The sequence below is a fragment of the Thalassophryne amazonica genome, chromosome 20 (assembly GCF_902500255.1).
Source record: "Thalassophryne amazonica chromosome 20, fThaAma1.1, whole genome shotgun sequence".
Classification (NCBI taxonomy): Eukaryota; Metazoa; Chordata; class Actinopteri; order Batrachoidiformes; family Batrachoididae; genus Thalassophryne; species Thalassophryne amazonica.
This window is the reverse complement of record NC_047122.1, coordinates 50,970,695-50,994,805: the sequence shown is the minus strand read 5'-3', so window position 1 is coordinate 50,994,805 and position 24,111 is coordinate 50,970,695. Positions and strand designations below refer to the sequence as shown.

Genomic DNA, 24,111 nt, shown 5'->3' with positions numbered 1-24,111 from the left:
AGAAGACCTGTAATTGCTGCCAAAAGTGCATCAACAAAGTATTGGACAATGGGTGTGAATACTTATGTAAATGGGATTTCTTGTTGGTTTTTTTTTATTTTTTTTTTTTTAATAAATTTGCAAAAAAATAAAAAAAAAGGTTTTCATATTGTCATTATGGGGTATTGTGTGTAGAATTTTGAGGAGAAAAGATGAATTTACTCCATTTTGGAATAAGGCTGTAACATAACAAAATGTGGAAAAACTGAAGCACTACTTTCTGGATGTATTGTAAGCTTGGAGAGCCACTGGCTTTGAGATGTTTGTAGACAACAATAAGTGAGCTACAGGAGCTGCAGACTTTGAATAATCCTCTCCAGAAGTGCTTGATTTCCACATATTTTCCATGCAAATTGCATGATTCCTGCAGGACAGGAAAGACTCAACTCACAATAAACGGTTAGTTCCACGGCTCTGCTGTGACGACTCGGGCTGACGGGGTTGCTGACCACACAGCAATAACTTCCCATGTCATCTTTCCTCACAGGACTGATCAGCAGCGTGGAGTTGTCCTGGGAGAAGTGGTACCTCTTGCTGGGACTCAAACGGACGTTGTTCCTCAGCCACTGAAAGGACACTCTTGTTCCGCTCTGGACAGAACAAGTCCACGTAACGTTTCCTTTATCCTCAACCACTGCGTAGGAGGGGTTCTTTTCGATGACAGGCGTGGACATGGGGACTAGGGAAGAAACAGAACATTGTAAATTTAGAACTATTTTTAGTAAGTCACCATGTCAGTCAGGACACATCAGCTCTTCAACTCACCATCTACAGTCACGTGCACTGTTCTCTTCTCTGTGATAAATCGTGACTTATTTCGGAAGTCTATGTTGAGGTTCAGGCAATACTCCCCCTCATCGTCCTGGTTTAATTCCCGGATTAGCAACGTAATGTTTGGCTCTTTGAAGAGGAGGTGGTCGCGGCAGGTCATGTCAATGATCGCAGTGCTTTTGGTAAATGTTACCAACGTGGTCCTGGTGCCACTCGGCCTGGTGTGGGACCAAGTCCCCTGGATCTCAACATCATCCAATAAGAAGTGAGTCTCCACAGGCAGGAGCAAAGGCCTCCCTTTCGTGCCATGGTGGACCAATGATGGAACATGGATGAATTCTGAGTTGGCTTGTTCTTTGTTCATGGAAGACGACGGAGGGAAGGGGAAGGGAAAAAGAAAGATCATGTAAATGCCCAGATAACAAATCATGCATGAACCCTCTTTGCTTTGACTTTTGACCAAACTACTGCAAAATGTAATCATCTCTACCTACTTATCCAAGTACCAGGTTTGATCTGTCTGTGCTACTGGGTTGTTGCGATGTACAAAACAGGTGGGGTTTTTTTTTTATGTAATGTTTTCCTTGACCTTTGACCTAACTACTCCAAAATCTAATCATCTCTTGAGCCAAGTAATATTCCCACCAAGTTTGAAGGACATGCATCCAGCTGTTTTTGAGTTTTCTTGTCCAGTCACCCAGACGTCTTCTCAGACTACTGCTTCATTCAGTGTTTCAAATAATCAATACATGAAGCTTTTTTATTATTTAATGTTTAAACATTTTGAAAGATTCAGTTATTGTCCAACCCAAGTACTGCACACTGTCCATTCGAGGCCCCATGAAATCCTTTGAGCTTTTTGGAACACTGAATCTTCTTCTGAGGCAACTTCTTCATTCTGAGCCTCAACTGCTTCAACATATGTACCTGTAAGCAACAGGTTTTACATGCTTTTTGACCATTTTGAAACAACCATTTTCAGAACCAAGCAATCCACATTCTCCACTAGGTGTCACCAACAGTGATTTGAGCATTTCAAAGCACTGAATCTTTTGCTGTTTCAAATGTTTTGACAACAAGAATCAAAGCATGAAGCAATTTTACATTTAGTTGTGGTGCATTGTGAAAGTTTGCTTGAATCCAAAACGCGGCATCGTTTTTACGCAATGCGAATCTGCATTTTGGATTCAAGAGCACAAAGAGCACTGCGTTTGTTTGCTTTGCAGTGGCTGGTGGTGGTGACACTTGAAAAGTTTTTTCTTTTACTTTTCCTTAAATTTGGTGCAACTGTGTAGCTATAAATGACTTCTGTTTCACAAGATCCTGGCTGTTGTGTTTAACAGAAAAGTGTGTGTGAGTCTTCCAGAAGGACGGCCGTGTACTCAGAAAAATAATGGTAGCTTTATTTACAGCTATATACATCCACCTGTTGCTTCACTCATCCCGTCACCAACACCAACTACTCCACCAGAGGCAGATCCAGCTTTTTATAGGGGGTGAGGCCCCCTCCTGGTTTCTCCGGACACCACATTGGCTTTCTTTTCCGTCGCTGTTTCACTCTCCACTCGTTTTGGATTTTCCTTTTACTCAATACTTTTACTTAAAGTACACTTTACATGAGAAATTTACTTTTGATACCTAAGTACAGTAAATGTCAGATACTTTAAGACTTTTACTCAAGTAACATTTTTAAAGGAGACTAACTTTTACCAAAGTAATTTTATGCTAAGATACTTGTACTTCCACTCAAGTATCACTTTGAGGTACTCTATACAAGACTGATGAGAATTACTGGAAAAGGTTTATTCAAAACAGTACTAATCTTACATAAAGATGATCCCTGCTGTCTGTGCTGGCTGCTTGTACATCCTTTTCTGTAATTATCCACATCCTGAAAGTGAAGTGAGTTAATATTGACCCAGCTCACTTCAGCGTGTCCTTGTTGTCAGACAGGAACGAGGCTCGCCTCCTCACAAAACGAGCACTCGGGCTTTCTGAAGTGACTCGATTATTTTGCTTTCTGTTTAAAACCTCGGCTGGTCACCTGGGCTAGTTTGTTGCCTGTTAACATACTGAAACAAAAAGAAGCCGTCACCAACTTTTCATCTCACATGTTTTTATCTCAGCACTCCAGACGTGAAAAGAGTCTTTGTGATTTCTGGAATGCACTTCCACATTTTATTTTTGCACATGTGACTACACGCAGTAAATCATATTATTGACCTGTTATCAGATGGTCAACTTCAAACTTTAATTTTGCAGTTTGAAGTCAAAACGTTATATCACAAATGTTATTTGTAAGACAGGTTGCCTTAAGTAGCAGCATGTGAGCAAGCAGCGCTACTGTGAAACGATTTTAATCTCTTTTTTTACTCTTACTTGTGTGCTACTGGCTTAGGAGTTACGTTACCATGTTGTGAAAGAGACAACTGTGATTCTGTGCCTTATTTACATGAAGTTGATTCATTATCAGGGGAGCACTTTTTGCTGATCTGTTTATGAAATACAGCAAGGGGTCATTTTCTCAAGGTCAAAGGTCAAGATGGGTGTTTCCATTTCATTTTCATGGAAAAAAAAAACATTTAAGTGGCTCATATGCAGATTTTATTTCCAGAATGAGATAAATATGACTCGCTCACTTATCTTCAACCACTTACTCTGATTAATGTTCACAACGAATGAGACAGTCCCGTCGCCAGATCTCAGTCTTAAGGGGGGCTTATGAAATCCACCAGGTGGGCACCACTATTAATAGCTTATTGTTGCTCATTTTTACTATTCACGCAGCCCTAATCCCTCACAATAATCATCACATTAACCATGACCGGACCAGCTCTCTCTCTCTCTCTCTCTCTCACACACACACACACACACACACACACACACACACACACACACACACACACACACACACACACACACACACACACACACACACACAAGTACAAATAACGTATTAGATCACACGCAGCATCTCGAACTAAACAAACAAAAAACACCACGGTGGGTGCATTTCAAAGCAACCAACAGAGGGCTAGCTACCAATTGCCAACACACACACACCGCCACCACCAACTGAGTGTGCACATGATGTATTAGATGACAACCAGCATCTCAAACTAAACAAACAACAAACAAAAAAAACACCACGGCGGGTGCATTTCAAAGCAACCAACAGAGGGGTAGCAATAGTACCAATTGCCATCACACACACACCAGTGGCGGATGCTGGTCTTTCAAGGAGGGGAAGCTCAATTTCGGCCTACATCATAAAATGTGTCGGTTTATTTATACGTAAATTCTACCCTCCGTTCCTTTTCAAGAAACAGTACATTTTATTTGTTACAGCACTTAAAGTCAGCCAGCTCACTTTGTCATACCAGGACAGCTGAAAAGACCTGTTACTTTTCCCCACCTTTTGCACCAAATTAATGAGTTGATCTGCCCTGCTGTTTAACTCTGTTTTTCTTCGTAAGGAAGACTATCAAATGGCTTCGCCAAAATCCGGTCCACAACATTCAAATTATCTGCCATTATGTGCAGCTTGCTACCTAGCTAGCTCGCGAGCTGGGACTGGCGCGAGGCTAGTGTGAAGTTTGTCCGCCTGTGAGTGCTTTGTGACATTGAAGGAGCTCAGCAGCACCCGCTGCTCGGTAGGGACAGAAACTGCGATAGAAGTCAGAAAGAGTGATAGAAGTCAATCTCCAAACACAAACAGCTACAAAAAAAACCCCACCAGAAATAGAAGCTCGATTTGTCGCTAGTCATTTTTAACAAAGAAAATCCCGCTAAGAGGATTAGGAAAGTCTCCGGTTCAACTCAGAACAGAATGAAAATTAAAAAATGCTCCCACGGATGTTTACACCAAAAGATCGCTGATTCGCTCATTTCGCTGTCAATCAAAAAGGGATTCAGCCTCAGACAGATCATCCAATCATCATGGAGAAGCTGAGCGTCCGGGCCAGCGGACTGCCCCATAGACCGATGGGCGGGACAAAGCCCAGCATTTATCCAATGACTCGTCTCGTTTCGCTGCACTCTTTGCTTCACTGTTGAAATCTGTGGACGCTCAGCGTCCACACTGTTTAAAGCACTGTGAAGCTGCGTGTTTGAGTGAGAGGAAAGCCGCGTCGTTACCAGTGATAAGAAGCTGATTCTGAACAAAAGTTGAGCGCGTTGTAGCGCATATTTAGTCAATGACATGTACACACAACAGTATATATTTGATCACTTATTTTTTGACATTTTAGCAATCGCCTCTGACACACACACACACAATAAAAATTTGGGCCTACTTTGAGTAGAGTGCCAGCGCTGTCCTCTCTTTCGTCCACCCTGTGTCAGTACAGGATCCACGGAGGTAGAAATGGGTCCAGGGTTTTCTTTGCCAACGACATCATGTGTTGGTTTATCCGAAGTTACCGATGTTGGGGATTTAAACCAGTTACGTATATACATATTTAGGAAAGCACAAAAACTAGCTGCTGTCTGCTGGCAAAAACTCACACTTCATTTCCCCCATAAACGCGGTAACTGATTGTTGCTGGGCAACACTGACGTGATTACATACGTAGACAAACTTTCCAACAAACTCACACGGTTTTAATATATTTAATGTCTTAGTGATTATGCAGCACTGGCCGTTTTAACCTAAAGCAAGTACAATAAAATGAAATTAGGATTTTATTTATCTATTTATTTATTTTAGATCTCTGACTGTGATCTGGCTTGGGTGGGCGGACCCAAGCATATCAGTGGGCGGGCACTGCCCTCTAGGGCCCGCCCATAGCGACGGCTGTGGAATGAGATTAACATAATTTTTGAAAAGATTTAATAACTAACATCAAAATATCATACATTGGCAATTGAAGCTCAAAACAAGATAGATCCTGTTTGATTTTTGAACAAATTATAAAAATGACACGTCTGTTTCCCTGCTAAATGAATAATATCCATTTCGGCTATGGTTATGGTTATGGTTATGTTTGCAAAAATCTGGATTTACATGTATAGCGTTTTGACCATTAAAGTCATTTTTGGCTGTTAAAATCACCAAACAGACAGGATCCTCATTTTCCCTGATGGAGCCTTCCCAAGGAGTCAATAAAGTTCTATCTAATCTAATTTAATTTTTTGTTATCTAATATGTTACACTATAATTTACTGGAGTATATACATTTATTTACTCAAAAATACCCCCCCCCCCCCCCCAAAAAAAAAAAAAAAAATCCTGATTTTCTCAAAATTAAGAAAATGGATCTATCTCATTTTTCAAATAGATCCTTCATATAAAACTTGGAGTCTCTGAGCAATTTGGACACAAAACTCTGTTCTCCAGCCTCAGCACTCACTGAGATATAGTGAGGGCCAATTTCATTGAGGTCAAAACAGGCATATCCATTTCATTTTCAGGAAACCTCAAAGTGGCAGCACGGTGGATCAGTGGTTAGCACTGCTGCCTCACAGGGTTGTGGGATTGATTCCCACCTGTGGCCTTTCTATGTGGAGTTTGCATGTTCTCCCTGTGTTTGTGTGGGTTCTCTCCAGGTGCTCTGCTTCCTCCCACTTCCAAAGACATGCAGGTTAGATGGACTGGAAACTTTAAATTGTCCGTGAGTGTGAATGTCAAATCAAATTTAAGAATTTCTATAGCGTCAACTCATGATGAGATCGCCTCAAGGCACTTTACACAACACAATACAAAAAACAGAGAAAAAAAATTAATAAAAAGTTAAAAACACAATAAAAAGACAAAACATAAAAGAGCACAAGAATAAAAACACATAATAACACAATAAAACAAATGATAAAACAAGGAAAACAAATAGGTTTTCAGTCTCGACTTAAAAGTCTCCACATTATCCAACTGCTGTATATGTGCTGGGAGGTCATTCCACAGAGCTGTCTGAATATGTTTCTTTTTCTATATGTGACCCTGCAACAGACTGGCATCGTGTTCAGAGTGTACCCGCCTCACACCCTATGACTGCTGGGATAGGCTCAAGACTCCCGTGACCTTCAGTTGGAGTAAGCACTTGAAGATGAGTGAGTGTGTGAAATCTCAGAGTCATTGCTCTCATCTGGTTACTGAAACCTGAGTAGGCACTTGTGTTGTTTTTGACCATTGCCATGGCAAAAAAAAAAAAAAAACGTTGCTATTAACACCAAAAGAAACTTGTATACGAGAACATTTTTCTCGTATTTCAGAACATTTGGCACCAAAATGAAGCCCATGCAAAGCAGCAAGTCCTGAGATATACTATAATATCCACTGAAATAGTATCGTGCACAATGTGCAGGATCGGCTTGATAAAATTTGAATTCTTGAATTCACGCTTCAACTGAATAAGTCCCCCCCCCCCCCCCCAATACACACCTTCAATTTAAGTAGTTTGGCTGAAACAAATTTATCCATTACTTTTTGAGTTGTGTTTCCTTCCCTCATGTCTCCTCCAACTCTCTTTTTTACACTACAGTTGGACCCGTCCATATCTGTGCCCCATGGGGATGTCCAGCTGGTGTCAGTGGCTCCTTTGTGCACATTACACATCACAATAAACTCAGTGTGTGTTCGCTATTGTGTCCTAAATAATACATGCTGATACCAGTTCCACTTTGACAGGCTTGCAGGCTGGTTTCTGTGTGCATGTTTGCCTTTCTGCATGTGTGTGTGTGTGTGTGTATGCATGCATGCACTAGGTGTCAGGAGCAGGAGTGTGCCTGTGTTTACACCAGTGAGGAGAATGAGGAGAAGTGTGCCGAGGTCACTCTCCACTGTTGTCCCTAAACAAAACGGGGATTGTTGTGGCGATAAGGTTCAGGGACTGAGGAGATTACAGCGAGAGTGGACTTTGAGGTGAGAGGATCTCTCCATTACTGGCCTCCTACAAAGTGCGCACCTGTTTCTTATCACCCTCACTCCCTTGTAAGTTGTTTTGACACTAAATAAAGTCACACAGCGCGTGTACAAATGTGGGGGCACCATCATCTTCTGCCACTGCTTTTGTTCTACAAGAAAGGTTGACGATACAAACATCAAAGCCATACAGTTCTTGTTTCAGCAACTTCCTTGTTCGATTTATCTGGTCATGTGAGTGACAGTGTGTGTCTCGGTGAGTCACTGCTGTCTATGTGACCTCTTGTTTACTTTGAAATAACCCTGAATAAACCAGCAAAGGCTGATGTGCTGTTAGTCTCCTAAAAATTAAACTTTCCAAATAACTTGTGAGTTATATCTAAAAATTTAGGTTTAGAAGTCAAAGAATGTTGGCTTCATATGAGATACAAAAAAAATTATACTTTTATGCTGTGGGCCTATCAAATTAAATAACTATTAATGAATACGCAGTATTGTTTAAAAAATGTAAAAGTGCATCAAATAATCACTTCTAAACATTTTTGTTTTTTAAAAAAGCGTTCAAACTAAATATACTGCTGTGACTAACCTTTAGTATTTTTTTTTTTTTTTTGGTGAACTATCCTTTTGCTTTACAAGAGCATCACATTGATGGATTCATTTTTTTCTGGTTATTATCTCTGGTTTTGTTGTGTTTGTGGAATCATGTTTTTGAACTGTAAACCTACAAATTAATCAGGTTAGCATTATTAAATGAAAAACAAAAAGTATGCTACTTTCATTAATATACTATTTTTAAAATAAAATACATTTGGACATTTCAGATTTAGTGTTTCACTGACCTACTAATGAAAAAAAAAATTTTAATGACATTTCTACAGAAGTACTGACTTGTACACATTTCTGTATAATAGTACTTAAAGCTACAGTGTGTAGGATTCATTGTCATCTAGAGGTGAAGTTGCATATTGTGTGATGCTGCTGCTGGTCCAGTTTTTACATCGCTTCACATTTTTAAAGTCATAGGCATTTGGATTCCTGCTCCCTTGCCTTCTTTTTGATAGGGAATATGCATGATCCTACATTTCATGAAAATCTCAAACTTGTTAGCTTGCACTAGCAATGGGTAGACAGCATACTGAAGAACAACTAGTTAGTCCTCTTCTTTTTCTTCAATCTTACTTACATGTTGCAACATGTGAAAGGTGGAATAAGTATGTCTCTTTTGGGCTACTGTATCAACGTGTGCAACATGGTGGCCCCCATAAGGGGGCTTGCTCTTGTGTGGATATGACTTGAAGCTTATAAATATATAAGCTTATAAATTGATTCTTTAACTTTGAGCAGACGGTTATGAATGTTATATTCCATTTCTACTAATAAACACCCTTAATTTTTGCACACCGCAGCTTTAAAATAATAATTAGTTTGCATATGTGCACACAGTTGACACCCCCCTCTGCCCTGTCTGAAAATCTTGCTACGCCCCTGAATACTGTAAGTAAAACAAACAAAACATCAAGAAAAAAATTGAGGTTCCTCATAAATACTCAAATGTAATGTAATAGAAGAGGGAGAGAGAGAGAGATGACTGAATCCACACAGTGAAGATGACACTTGTTTTAGGGAACAGACACCAAAACTAGAATCTACACATACACACACACACACACACACACACACACACAAATAAACCTCAAATAGCACCTGATCTTTGCACTGATAGACAAACAAACAAACAAAAAGTGGTTTGAAATGCAGCAGCACGACTACGACACCTGGACGTCTGACGCTCACCTGTTAGGATGAACAGAAAGGAGCAGATGATGGCTGCTGTCCTCCCTGTGGCCTCCATGACATCTTATCCTCTGAAGATGTGCGGGGATGTCTGACAGGCACGTACAGAGTGAAGGATGATAGGAAGGAGGAGAGGAGTGGAAGAGGAGGAGGAGGAGGAGAGAAATGTGACTGGTTGTGGTGACATCATTTGCCAGGGAAATAAGAGGAACTTAAAGGCCCCTCCCACGTGACAGCAGGAGGAAGAGTCCCACCTGGCCAGGAGAGAGCACGCGGTGCGGTGCGGTACTCACAAAGTGTTGCCCTCAGGCTGAGGGTTTGAAACAGAGACCTGAGAGAGGAAGGATAAACTGAGAATAGACGGTTTCTTCACATTGTAACACCACAGTTGAAAGCTTTAGTCCCTCAGGCTGTGAGAGGAAGAAGAAAAAGGCTGAAACAGACATCATTCTGACACAGACGTACATGTCAGTGACCTTTTGGAGCCCTTCGGAATATCGGCTATATGTCAGTCAGACAGTATATGTGGAAGATGTTATTAGTTTACAGCCCTTGAGAAAATTCTGTTACAGAAACCTTAAATGTTATCGTAAAAAGGGAAAACTATTTTGTCATATTTTTAGTTTATATTCATTTTAATTGCTTTGGTTGACTTGGATTTTTATTGGTTTTGGCTATAAACATTTTAAATTATTCATAACTCATAGCAATTCTAATATTAACTAGGACTGCAAGCAGTCATATACGGGCCCTCGTTCCGCGCAACCACCTACCCAGGCCAGTGGGTGCCCTTGTGACCACATGTGGGCATGTGCATGCAGGGGCAACCACTCATCACACAGTTAAAATTTTAAACAAATCACACAATGCATCAAGGAGTTATGACATGTTGATTGTTCATCCACTAGGGGGCGCTCAGTGTACAAACAGAGGGGCTGGGTGTGTTCAGGGGCCAACCGTCATCATACATGTGAAGTTTCAAGTCAATCAGGCAATGCATGAAGGAGTTATCATGACTTGATTGCTCTGTGTGCACCACTCTGCATTTGATCATTGGTGATTGGTCTCTGCTCTCTTCCGCAGCGTGTCTTTTTCCTGGTTCTCTCCCTCGGCCCCGGCCAGTCCCAGTGGAGGACTGCCCCTCCCTGAGCCTGGTTCTGCTGGGGGTTTCTTCCTGTTGGGGGGGTTTTTTTCCTTCCCACTGTGGCCGGGTGCTTGCTCACGGGGGGTCGTTTTGACCGTTGGTGTTTTTACGTAATTATTGTATGGTTTTTGCCTTACAATATAAAGCGCCTTGGGGCAACTGTTTGTTGTGATTTGGCGCTATATAAATAAAATTGATATGATATGATATGATATATGACAAAGGGTCAAAATGGCGGCACCATAGCGGCCACACCCTTCAACATAGAGAAAAGCTTTCGATAACTTTTGGTCAGTATCATCTTTGGATGCTGTCAAAGAAATTTGAAGTGCATTGGACAAAATCCCTAGGAGTTCGTTCAAATACAACATGTGGAAATCATTTCAAAATGAGAAGAAAATTCAAAATGGCCGACTTCCTGTTTGGAGTAGACTCATGGTGCAAGAGACTTTTTTGTACGTCTATGAAAGTCACACGTGTACCAATTTTCATCTCCCTACTCCAAAAAAAACCCCTATGTGGAGGGGTTTTTGAAAGTTTCAAGGGGGCGCTATTGAGGCATTTTGCCCCACCCATGGGTGACGCCCCTATGAATTGTAAGAGGTTGTCATGCTCGACCTGTGTATCAATTTTCATGATGATGTGACAAAATTAAAGCCGTCAAAATGAAGAACGTAATTTCATGGCGAATGGGCAATATTCGGCACGCCGCCACACGGATGCCGTTACTCGTAACTTCATGGCGTTCATTGCCTACGTTCACCAATTTGTTCTGCATGTTTTAGAAGTGGAATGAAGTTGATTGGGTTAAGTATGTGACATCAGGACCTCTTAAAGTAAAAATAGGACATTTCCCGCCACCACCGGGGGCGCTATGGCGCAGGTGGGAACTTAAGATATGTAGACGTTCAGGGCGGAGCCCTCATCATGTCCAGCAAGTTTGAAGGATCTACGATGAAGTATGTGGGCGTGACAGCCGTTCGAAGTGAAATGGCGTGCTCCGAAAAGCTCGACAAAGTTTGACGACCCCTAGCAGCCACGCCTTTTGACTTAATTAGAATCTTTTCATAACTTTTGATCACCATTGTGTTGTGATGATTTTGACCAAATTTGAAGACGATCGGATAAAATCCCTAGGACGAGTTTGTTCAAATGTAAGTAGTGGAAATGGCCAAAAATGGCAAAAATTTGCTCAAAATCGAAACTTAAAATCAAAATGGCCGACTTCCTGTCGATATTTCACAATGACAGTAAGAGACTTTTTCGTGCGTCCTGACATGGTAAATATGTGTACCGAATTTCGTGAGGCTACGACGAAAAAAGCCCAATGCGGAGGGGTTTTTGAAAATTTCTAGGGGGCGCTATTTCACGATTTTTCTGCGACCATGTGCGACACCCCCAAAATATCGAATTTCGGATCCGGCCGGACGACTTTGGAAAGTTTGGTGAGTTTTTGAGCATGGGAAGAGGCCGAAATTTCGATTTCAAGAGTGAGAATAATAATAATAATAATAATAATAATAATAATAATTAATAATAATAATAATAAACAGCGCAATTCCTCGTAGGACGTTGCCTACTCGGGCCCTAATTATTAATGTAATATATTAAAAAATACTTCTTATTAATAAAGTGCCTTATGTGGGTTCTGTGTGTGTGTGTGTGTGTGTGTGTGTGTGTGTGTGCGTGCCAGTACCTCGCTCAACGTACACACCCCAGTGCACGATCCGTTACACCAGTTAAACACACACCAAGCCATATTATTACAGATATTTGTCATAAAATGCTTGCACAGGAGCCATTCAGTCAGGCTAACATTAGCCGTTAGCATTGCACTAATTTTCAACAAATGTGAGCAATTAAATCACTACATTAAGGTGCCCTCTTGGTTTGGTTGTCAGTCACAGTCTGAAAATAAACTTAAAGCAAACTTTTTTGTGTTTATTGGTGGTTCGCAAACCAGTTTTAGAGGTGCATACCGCCACCTACTGTATTGGAGCGTGTGGAATCATAGCATTAATTATTCTAAGTTAATACAATACAGAACATGAAACAACAAAATTCTAATAATCAAAATATGCAATAGTTATTGTATAATCAAACAGCACTTCTAAAAGACTGAACATGAGCAGCGCTCTGTGAGGCCTGTAGCTTACAGTGAGGAAAATAAGTATTTGAACACCCTGCAATTTTGCAAGTTCTCCCACTTAGAAATCATGGAAGGGTCTGAAATTTTCATCTGAGGTGCATGTCCACTGTGAGAGACATAATCTAAAAAAAAAAAAATCTGGAAATCACAATGTATGATTTTTTAAATAATTTATATGTATGTTACTGCTGGAAATAAGTATTTGAACATCTACCATCCAGCAAGAATTCTGGCTCACACAGACCTGTTAATTTTTCTTTAAGAAGCCCTCTTATTCTGCACTCTTTACCTGTATTAATTGCACCTGTTTGAACTTATTACCTGTATAAAAGACACCTGTTCACACACCCAATCAGTCAATCACACTCCAACCTGTCCACCATAGCCAAGACCAAAGAGCTGTCTAAGGACACCAGGGACAAAACTGTAGACCTGCACAAGGCTGGGATGGGCTACAGGGCGATAGGCAAGCAGCTTGGTGAGAAGGCAACAACTGTTGGTGTAATTATTAGAAAATGGAAGAAACACAAGATGACTGTCAATCTCCCTCGGTCTGGGATTCCATATAAGATCTCACTTTGTTGGGTAAGGATGATTCTGAGAAAGCTCAGAACTACACAGGAGGACCTGGTCAATGACCTGAAGAGAGCTGGGACCACAGTCACAAAGATTACATTAGTAACACATGATGCTGTCATGGTTTAAAATCCTGCAGGGCAGCAAGGTCCCCCTGCTCAAGCCAGCACATGTCCAGGCCTGTTTGAAGTTCAGCAGTGACCATCTGGATGATCCAGAGGAGGCATGGGAGAAGGTCATGTGGTCAGATGAGACCAGAAACCATCCCAACCGTGAAGCATGGGGGTGGAAACATCATACTCTGGGGGAGCTCTTCTACCAAGGGGACAGGGCGACTGTACCGTATTGAAGGGAAGATGGATGGGGTCATGTATTGCGAGATTTTGGCAAACAACCTCCTTCCCTTAGTAAGAGCACTGAAGATGGGTCATGGCTGGGTCTTCCAGCATGACAATGACCCAGAACACACAGCCAGGGCAACTAAGGAGGGGCTCCGTAAGAAGCATTTCAAGGTCCTGGAGTGGCCTGGCCAGTCTCCAGACCTGAACTCAATAGAAAATCTTTGGAGGGAGCTGAAACTCCAAAACTGAAAGATCTAGAGAAGATCTGTATGGAGGAGTGGACCAAAATCCCTGCTGCAGTGTGTGCAAACCTGGTGAAAAACTACAGGAATCATTTGACCTCTGTAATTGCAAACAAAGGCTCCTGTACCAAATATTAACATTGATTTTCACAGGTGTTCAAATACTTATTTGCAGCAGTAACATAAAAAATAAATTATTAAAGAATCATACATTGTGATTTCCGGATTTTTTTTTTTTTTTTAGATTATGTCTCTCACAGTGGACATGCACCTAAGATGAAAATTTCAGACCCCTCCATGATTTCTAAGGGGGAGAACTTGCAAAATCGCAGGGTGTTCAAATACTTATTTTCCTCACTGTATTTATAGCCTAAAACCACTGCATTGATGCACAGATTTAACTATGTGGTTACTTTTTTCATGCTTATAACTTGATAATTAGCCTTCACCCGGGTGAAGACAGCTACCTCTGATAGTTAATATTAAAGTCACCCCACAGACTGAGGTGATGCTGCATCAGTTGTTAGGCAAGAAGCGTCATACGTGCACATGCATGTGAACACACCCTTTACAGTGCATCCAGAAAGTATTCACAGCAATTCACTTTTTCCACATTTTGTTATGTTACAGCCTTATTCCAAAATGTAGTAAATTTTGTCAAAGTTCTCCTCACAACACCCCATAATGACAACACGAAAAAAGTTATTTTTTATTTTTGCAAATTTATTAAAAATAAAACGTTAAGAAATTGCTTGTACATAAGTATTCACACCCTTTGCGCAATACTTTGTTGATCCACCTTTGGCAGCAATTACAGCTTCAGGTGTTCTTGAATATGATGCCACGAGCTTGGCGCACCTATCTTTGGCCAGTTTTGTCCAGTTCTCTTTGCAACACCTCTCAAGCTCCATCAGGTTGGATGGAGAGTGTCGGTACACAGCCATTTTCAAATCTCTCCAGAGATGTTCAATCAGATTCAGGTCTGGGTTCTGGCTGGGCCACTCAAGGACATTCACAGAGTTGTCCTGAAGCCACTCCTTTGATATCTTGGCTGTGTGTTTAGGGTCATTGTCCTGTTGAAAGATAAACCTTCACCCCAGGCTGAGGTCAAGAGCGCTCTGGAGCAGGTTTTCGTCCAGGTCTTCTCCCACATCCTGACTAGCCTCCCAGTTCCTGCTGCTGAAAAACATCCCCACAGCATGATGCTGCCACCACCATGCTTCACTGTAGGGATGGTGCCTGGTTTCATCCAAACATGACACCTGGAATTCACAACAAAAACTTCAATCTTTGTCTCACCAGATGAAAGAATTTTGTTTCTCATGGTCTGAGAGTCCTTCAAGTGCCTTTAAACTCCAGATGGGCTGCCATGTGCCTTTTACTAAGGAGTGGCTTCCATCTGGCCACTCTACCATACAGGCCTGGGCCTGGTTTCATCAAGCAGTATAATCTTTCAGTCTACTAAACTTACTTAGTCAAGTATGGTTCATCGTCCAAAATTATCCGTCTAATCACCATTTCACATCAATGGCTGAACTTGTAGATTGACCATCTTACATTCGGTGACAGTTTTCACGGGCATAACGGCCTTGCGTGTGCCATTGCCAAGAGACGGCTCCAATGCACAACTATTTTGTTTACTTCTGGGGTGGTCATTGTCATGAACTATGTAGTCTTGTTTTGTTACTGGCTTTATTAACATTTACGGACACATGCAAATTGCAGAATGACATGCTTAGCACTTAGCCTAGCAGTTTTACTCTTCAGTTTCTTCTTCTACACTTCCATCAAGCCTTTTTGTGCACACAATGCTGCTTGGCGTAACAGCGATGCCTGGTGGCTAATGTGAAAACTGTCGCAAACACATCATGACAGTCGTCATCTGCTGCAACCACAGCCAAAAGCAGAGGAAGTTCTACTTTTGAAGGAATACGAGCGGCATAGGGGTGCTCATGAGTGTTCCATCAAGTGCTGGTACACGATAGTGTAGAAGAATTTTTAGGTCCTTATTTGAACTATGATGAACTATCAAGTGTCCTGATCCGAACTGTATGTCCTCTGGTTGAACTAGCAGGTGTTCAACCCCAAAAAAAGGGCTCTATTAGTCATTCAGTCTGTCAGGGGCTTTCCAAGGCCTTTTAGGTGCTTTCCCGCAGGCCACGTGCAGGGGCCTCAGGCCAGCTGCACCTGTGGCTGAGGCCACGTGCGGGGGGGGCCTCAGGCCAGCTGCACCTGTGGCTGAAGGTCTTTTAAAAAAATAAGTTGTAAATCCTTCACGTTTTAATGGGAGCATTTGTCACATTGAAATAATGGCCTAACACCTGCTTAGGGTTCACTAGAGGACGCTTCCAATAGAAAACCATGTCTTGGGAATGAAATAAATAAAAAAGTCGAAGGAGGAGCGATGCCCGCGGGTCTCCAATAAATAGATGAGCGCGGTTGTCATATGTTCAGTCTCTCTAGAGGACTCAGTTTGTCTAAGCTCTGTGTCGAAGGCTTAAATAAACTTAAAAACTCTGTGCATTTTATCTTGCTTAAGGCTGAATTATTCTAAAGTGTTGTGTCCTTTTCTAGCATATCACTTGCAATTAGTTTGTGTTATCTAAAAGAAGACATCCCGAGAAGACTAAAGACGAGCCACGACAGAACTTGGCGAGCCAGCTTCAGGAGGGTCCAGGGGCATTCCGGCAGCCTGGGGCAGTCCAGCTCATCCCTCCAGACCGTAAATAACAGTGATCATGACTAAAAGGTAAGCAGAAACCTTTTGTAACTTCTGCACGATCTGGAGGAGTGAGTCGGGATTTCCGCCCAAGTTGACAGGTGATATTTTTTAATTGCCTCTTACCCAAAAGAACCTGGACTAAGAAAATTGATAAAAGACAAAAAAAGATAAGATTGAAAATTATCAGGCCTTGTAGATAAAATGCTCAGAAGGTGTGTGTGTTCCCGGGAAAAAGAATGTCTGTGTGAGTGAAAGGTCAGGAATGTTCATGAACTCTGGTGCGGAAAAGAGTGCATGGAGAATTAACCTGGATGCTTGGGGAATAATTGGTGTTGAAATTTGTTACTAACGTGCCGGCTGATAGCATGTGCTGTAGGGGTTAATTTAGGGGAGTATACTGACAAATAGATACAAGGTAATACAAGGTTATTTAAAGAGTTTAACAGAGACTGAAGTGAAATAAGTGAGAAAAAGAGTTTAACAGAGAATACGTGCAGAGGAAGCACAAGATAAGCGCCTGAGGGGGCGCAGTAGAAATACCGTACGTGATAAAAAGAGAAAAGTGCAAAGTAGCACAGCTGACAGTAAGTAAAAGAGCTCAATAAAGGACGTCATTTTTTAAGAAAAGAGAAAAACTATAAAAAAAAATAAATAAATAGAGAGTTAGTGCAGAATACATGAGAATTAATGAAGCAGAAAATAGTGCAGTAAGGCACCAAATACACGCTTGTGGGGCGTGGGAGAAGAATAAGTAATTAAGTACACAGTAATATGAGTTTTTTATAAGAAAAGAAAAAGAGAATATTTTCAGTGCAAAGGCACATTAAGCTCACGAGGAGCTCAGTAAGTGAAGAAAAAAGTAGAAGAAAGTGCAAAAAGGCACAGGATACGCACACGAGGCGCGGTAAGGCGTAGAAATAAATGAAATATTGTATGCTCAGAGAGGAGCTGGTGAAAAATAATATATTAAGCACAGGATACGCACGCGAGGCGCGGTAAGGCGTAGAAGTAAATGAAATATTGTACGCTCAAAGAGGGCTTGTAAAAAAAATAATATATGAAGTTGCTGGCAGCGCCGGAGAAGCTGTCTAACGTGAAGAAGAGATACATGCTTAAACAGAACACATTGGTGTTAAGTGAATAAAAAGGTTGTTTAAAGCCGCGGAGTGAAAAGTGGCAGAAGTCTAGATAGAGATATATAGAAAGTTGTTTTTAATAATTTTTGTGTATAAAGCTTTTGAAAATTGGTGTGTGGGAGAGTAAAAGTAAGCGGGGAGTTGCAGGCAAAGCTGTGAGGGCTTGCAGGCTGGCTGACATACAAGATTAATGTGAAAGAGTACGAGGAGGAGGTGTTTAGACCCAACAGGACTTGGGAGGTGCATGACAGGCAGAGAGGAAAGTGTGAAACAGAGACAGTGAAGAAAAAGACAGGATAAGAGACTGCTATGTAAATACAGAGAAGGTAGATATTATTTCAAAGAAAGAAAACTAATAAACAAACATAGCAGAAAAAGACGAGAAGCAGAAAGTTAAAAAAATTAGAAGGAAAATAGAAAGTTGGGAGCAAAGACATTAGGAAGTGTTAGGGTTGTAAGAGGAGTAAAGAAATAAAATTGGTTATAAATCAAAAGAGTTAAAGCTTAGATTATAGTGAAAAAGCTGACAGACTGATCAATGCTTGGGACAGTCTTTGATGGGAGACTTAAGTGATGATGAAATAATACTCCCAGAACATTACTTGACTGACGGAGACATCGAAACCCAGGGAATCAGGACACATTTTTGGCTGGAAAGGACCTATTTTGACAGTGTAGGAGCAGAACATTGGCAGGACGAACAAGCGATCAATCAGAAATTATGGCAGATTACTAAGGTAATCAATCTGAAGCAAAAGAAAGAACAATTCCCTCTAATTAATTGGGAGCTGCTGATAAGACGTCTGTGGCATCAGGGTTTAACCCCGTGGCTGGAGCTGCTTTGTGCTGATCCTAATAAAGAAATTAGCATACCATTAAATCATTTAATAACACTACCAACCGATCCAGGTGAAGAACTGTTTCCTAGGTTGACTCTGACTGTGGTCCCAAGGAAGGTTCGGTGGGAAACAGGTAAATTTTCATATTTAGTTAAAGAAAAAGAAGACGGGCATAACAGTTGGAAATTTAATCCTTTTAAGGGTTTAAAATACAAAACAGGTGTTACAGCCGGCAAGTTATTGGTCTGGATCAGGACAGCCCCTGAGGGACTACCAGAACACCATAGAAACACCTCACATAGCGTTTGTCAGGGTTACATGGGTAACTCTCAAGGTCAAGGTCGGGAAAGTACCCCGCTAGACTTAGTACTAAGAAAATATCCAGGAAAACGCACTAAGGCCAACCAATGTATGAGAAAGTGGCACAAAAGGTCACATGGGGGCAGGCAATGGCCTTTGGAGGGATCATTTGATCCGGTGATGTGTGAAGCAGTTGCGGTAGAAATACAGAAAAAAGAAATTAAAGATCAGCAGAAGAACGTAAATAACAACAAAAAACGCACTGAAGAAAAAGAAGTTTTGGCCTTGTTCAAGCAGGAAGCACAGAGGCTACAGCAGAAAAGAGAAAAAATGACAGAGGAAAGATATGGGTAAGACAGCTGGACAATTTGTATTAGGAACTCGTGAAGAGGACCAAGGCATGGATGTGGAGGGCAAATTCACACTGACACTAAAAGCTCGAGAGCCACAAGGAGACAGGTCCTCAGTCTGTCAAATGGATCATACAAGGTCTCCAAGTCCGAAAGTAAGTGGTCGCTCACCACGACCAGCAGGGGGGGCCACAAATAACAGTGACACGGAGGCAGACGAGGATAAAGAGAGAGACCTGAAGGCTCCGCCTGCACATCGAGGTCCACTGAAAACCGTCCCCTCCCACCATAAGTCAGCCGACTGGACCTTCACAGGCTATAGAGGCTCCGAAGAGTGGCACAAGAGCTTCTGTGACACACTGGATCTGGCCAGAAGAGATAATGAAGAACTAGCTGAGCAGCTTCAGCTAGCGAAGGAAAGAATACAAAGACATAGGGACGCCGAGGAAAGAAGAATATTACAACAATCGACGCCCAATCAAGGGAATCACATTATACAGCCACCCACCCGAAAAATTTCTGGTGAGATCGTCATTGAGAGTGCAAAAGAGGCCCGACTCAGGCAAAGACAACAATGTGTAGCCAAAGACATAGCGGCTTTAGAACAGAATATAACCGACTGGATGGACTGCCTGGAACCAGTCAGTCGCACTCGATCTGGAAGACAGTATGGAGCCCCCACAGAAGAAGAGGAGGACGAAGACCTCATATGCCCATTGGTGGTTAGAAATGGTCATCATGTGTATACCCCATGGAGCTGGACAGACATGGTGGGGCTGGCCAACAGGCCAGCCCCCACCATCAGACATCACCCAAGGAGCTGGGAGATGGATAACTGCCTTAGAAGAAGGCACTGCAGGGGTAACCTTGTCTTTAGGTGACATAAAAGCCTTGCTAATGCATGTCATGGGAAAACATGACACTGAAGAATTAGCAGGAAAGGTTGGACTAACACAAATGATGGGCACTAATCAACATGATGAAGTCCCCTTTAATCGCTATAGAAACTCCATGTGGGAAGGACTGAGAAGAAAGTGCCCTGAGGTCTTGGATCCCTCTAAATTGGATGATGAGGAGTGGACACCTGAAGAGTGCCCAAAGAAGTTCCTGCACCGATTCCAGAAGAGATGGGCGGAGGAAACAGGAAATGCATGGAACCATTCTCCAGCAACTGAAATCCTGTTTAAAATAACTGTAAAAAAGGCTCTACCAGATGAGGTTCAGAAAGCCCTAGATGGAGTCGTGGGACTATCGAAAATGAATTGGGCTTTATACTCTGAGCATATTTGTCACCATCTTGAAATCTACAAGAAAGAAAAACAAAAAGAAGAAGATGCAGCAAAATCCCTGACGAAAAAATTGGTGCAGATGCAGTTGGGAGAACTAACCAAAGGCAAGAAAGAAAAAACAAAGACCCAGGCACCAATGATGACCCCTGTTCCTTCTGAGTCGGCAAGCACAGGCCCTACGGCAAACACTGCTGCCACCATACAGGCACCTGTGGTAACAGCCACACAGAGCCCCCAGGGAGCAGCAGGGAGCACTGCTGCAGGAGAAGTCTCGGCACCAGTGGAGCATCACTATCACTACCATAGCACTGGCACACCCGGAAATGGACCCACCTACAGTCATGGATGGAGAGGAGAGTCACGGAACTTTCAAGGTCAAAGAGGAGGGTGGCGAAGAGGATCTCGCCAACCTTCATTTGGAAGCAGATTCCAGAACTCAGCTCCCAGGAACAGTCAAGCGGGACCGCCTATGGGATCAACACCCCCAATAGGGGATCAACCCTCTAATGAGTGTTGGAGCTGTGGACAACCTGGACATCGAATGAGAAATTGTCCGGCCCGACCTTGGGTTGGACCCTCTGCCTATTGGCAATAGGGGGGCCTAGAGAAGACAGAGGGGGAAACGGTGGCTTTGGCTATTTCGATGATACCTAAGAAAGAGCCAACCGTCACCGTTAATATACAAAACAGAGATTTCCCTTTCATGGTGGATACAGGGGCAACATACTCTTGCATAGGGAAAATGGGCGCTCATCTCCCCCTCTCTGGGTCTGTAATTAAGACCATCGGCTTCTCTGGGAAGACTCAAATAATACCTTTTACACGCCCACTTCCTGTAACGATTGCAGGAAAAACAATTGAAGCACCCCTGTTATACTCACAAAATACACCTGTGAATTTGCTGGGAAGAGACATTTTATGTAAGCTACAAACCCAGATAGTGTGTACCCATCAAGGACTGCAAATACACTTTCCTGCCGAAGCACTCGCCAACATTATGGTGCTTATGGACATGGAAAACAAGGTCCGACCAGTGCAACCCATGGTATACTGGCTGAAGTTACAACCAGAAAATTCAAATCTTCAACTGGAATGGGAAAAATGGAAGCCCTGGGCAGAACAACACTATGAAGCAGTATATACACCTAGTTTACCTTTACATGTCACCCTGATGTTCGATGCCAAACAAGAACAAACTGACTATGCATGCTGCTGGGATGTATTGATGAATCAACGGCTGTTTCACATAACCACCACAGAAATTTATTTAGGCCCCCAAGGGGCCGCAGCTTCTGTCAAGCTAACTTCAGCTGAACAACAATGGTATCAAGTGCCGAATGCCACACCTCATGTGACCCTTTTAGTCTCAGAAAAGTACGAATCCCATGACCTAGGTCCAATGGTAAAGACAGCCTCAGAAGTTGAAGAATGGCAAAACATGGAAAGTCCACAAGTACATCTGTCAAAAGACCAGCAGTTTGTACGAATTAACTTAAAAGTAAATGATGAGGCTATAGCTCAAAAAGTGGAGCTCAATCCTAGACCAGAGGGACAGATGGTGTTATCGGCCCAACAAGAGAAATTGTTAGAGCAAATACCACCAGTGGTGTGGTCCAAAAGCAAAACAGATGTAGGACTAGTAAAAACAGCCTTACCAGTAAAAATAAAAGTAAAACCGGGAGCAAAACTGCCTCACCAAAGGCAGTATCCATTAAAACCTTAGGCTATTGAAGGCATAAAACCAGTAATTAAGGGACTAATGGCAGCTGGAGTTTTAATAAAAACTACAAGCCCATGCAATACTCCTATCTACCCTATCCCTAAAAACAATACCAAAGAGTATCGGCTGGTACATGATCTGCGTCCTATCAATGCAATAATAGAAATGGATGCACCTATAGTACCTGATCCGCATACTATACTATCAAGCATCCCTGCTGGAGCAAAATGGTACACAGTAATCGATCTGTGTTCAGCCTATTTCAGTGTGCCTGTGCACCCAGACTCACAACATTTGTTTGCATTCACATTTCTGGGACAACAGCTAACGTATACACGGCTACCTCAGGGACTGAACCTGTCCCCAGCCATCTTTAACAAAGTCCTGGCTGAAGATTTACAACACCTTGACATACCCAGTACATTGGTGCAATATATGGATGATCTCCTTATTGCATCAGAGACTCAAGAACAGTGTGAAAAAGATTCATTAATTGTATTGCATGCATTGGCAGATGGAGGTCATAAAGTAAGTAAGGACAAATTGCAGTTCTGCAAACAACAAGTAGAATACTTGGGAAGACAGTTGTGTGGGACCACGCGATGTATAGCCCCAAGCCAAGTGGAGGCTATAATCAAGGCTCCCAAACCCCAAACAGTGGGACAGATGCTTTCATTCCTTGGGATGGCAGGGTACAGTCGGCCGTGGATTTGTGATTATGCTATAAAAACTGCACCTTTGCGTGCCATGATTAGAGCAGTGGGGCACACAAGCAATGCAGCTCTCCTCGTCTGGACAGATGAGGCAACGGGAGCTTTTGAGGCCCTGAAAACAGACATGCAATCTGCTCCTGCGTTAGGTAACCCAGATTATGGGAAACCTTTCCATTTGTATGTTACTGAAAAAGCTGGTTATGCTTGTGCTGTACTAATGCAGGAAACAAATGAAGGAAAACAACCATTGGCCTATTATAGTACAAAGCTTGACAACATTGAAACAGGATTGCCACCATGCTATCAGGGTCTAGCAGCAGCTGCCTTTGCATTTCAAAAAGCATCATCCATAATCATGGGACATGCAGTAACGTTGTACACGTCGCATCAGTTACATGCCCTGCTAACCAGTCAACGTTTTGTCTTAACACAAGCTAGACGCACTGGATATGAAGTTGTGTTATCCGCTCCAGAAATAACAATACAACGTTGTCACACGGTGAATCCTGCCACCAAATTGACCACACCGTTAGATGGTACTCCACATAACTGTGTGGCAGAGACAGAGAAATTTTTGAGAGCCAGAGAACATTTGTATAATCACGCCATAGATGCAGATCTAACCCTGTTCGTGGATGGCTCATGCTTTCGGGATGCCGCGGGATTGCATGCGGGTATGGGGATTGTTAAACTAAACACGGATGGCGAGACCTTTGAATTACTGGAGTCCCAAGGAATTGATCAGCCTTGTTCAGCCCAACTGGCAGAAATCAAAGCCTTAACTATGGCTTGCCAGATAGCTAAAGATCAACGTGTTAATATCTACACAGACTCAGCCTACGCTTATGGCGTATGTCATGTACATGCAAACATTTGGAAACAAAGGGGATTCCTGAGAGCAGATGGCACCCCTGTCACTCATGGAGAAGCGATTTCCCAACTGTTACAAGCTCTCCAATTACCGTCTGAGGTAGCCATCATTAAATGTGCAGGTCATCAAAAGAATAATAACATCATAGCTCAAGGTAACAACCTAGCAGATGACGCAGCTCGCAAAGGAGCACAAGGAGAAAATATGTTTCCCCTGCTAACCATCCAAGATTGTGCCCCACTGGTTTCACGTGACG

At 42.3% G+C, this 24,111-nt stretch overlaps 1 protein-coding gene across 2 annotated transcripts in view; it reads right to left on the bottom strand.

Annotated features, from left to right (window-relative positions):
• hepacam2 (HEPACAM family member 2) overlaps positions 1-9,683 on the bottom strand; it is a 28,802-nt gene extending 19,119 nt beyond the window's left edge. Inside the window, exons 1-3 of one of the 2 annotated variants that reach the window (XM_034161278.1) lie at positions 9,464-9,683; positions 805-1,164; positions 431-718 (exon numbers count right to left, since the gene is read on the bottom strand). In XM_034161278.1, the coding sequence (XP_034017169.1) occupies positions 431-718; positions 805-1,164; positions 9,464-9,521 (706 nt within the window). In that variant the 5' untranslated portion in view covers positions 9,522-9,683. The remainder of the gene's footprint in view (positions 1-430; positions 719-804; positions 1,165-9,463) is intronic. The other variant, XM_034161279.1, reaches the window with a different exon arrangement.
• Between the last annotated feature and the right edge of the window lie 14,428 nt (positions 9,684-24,111).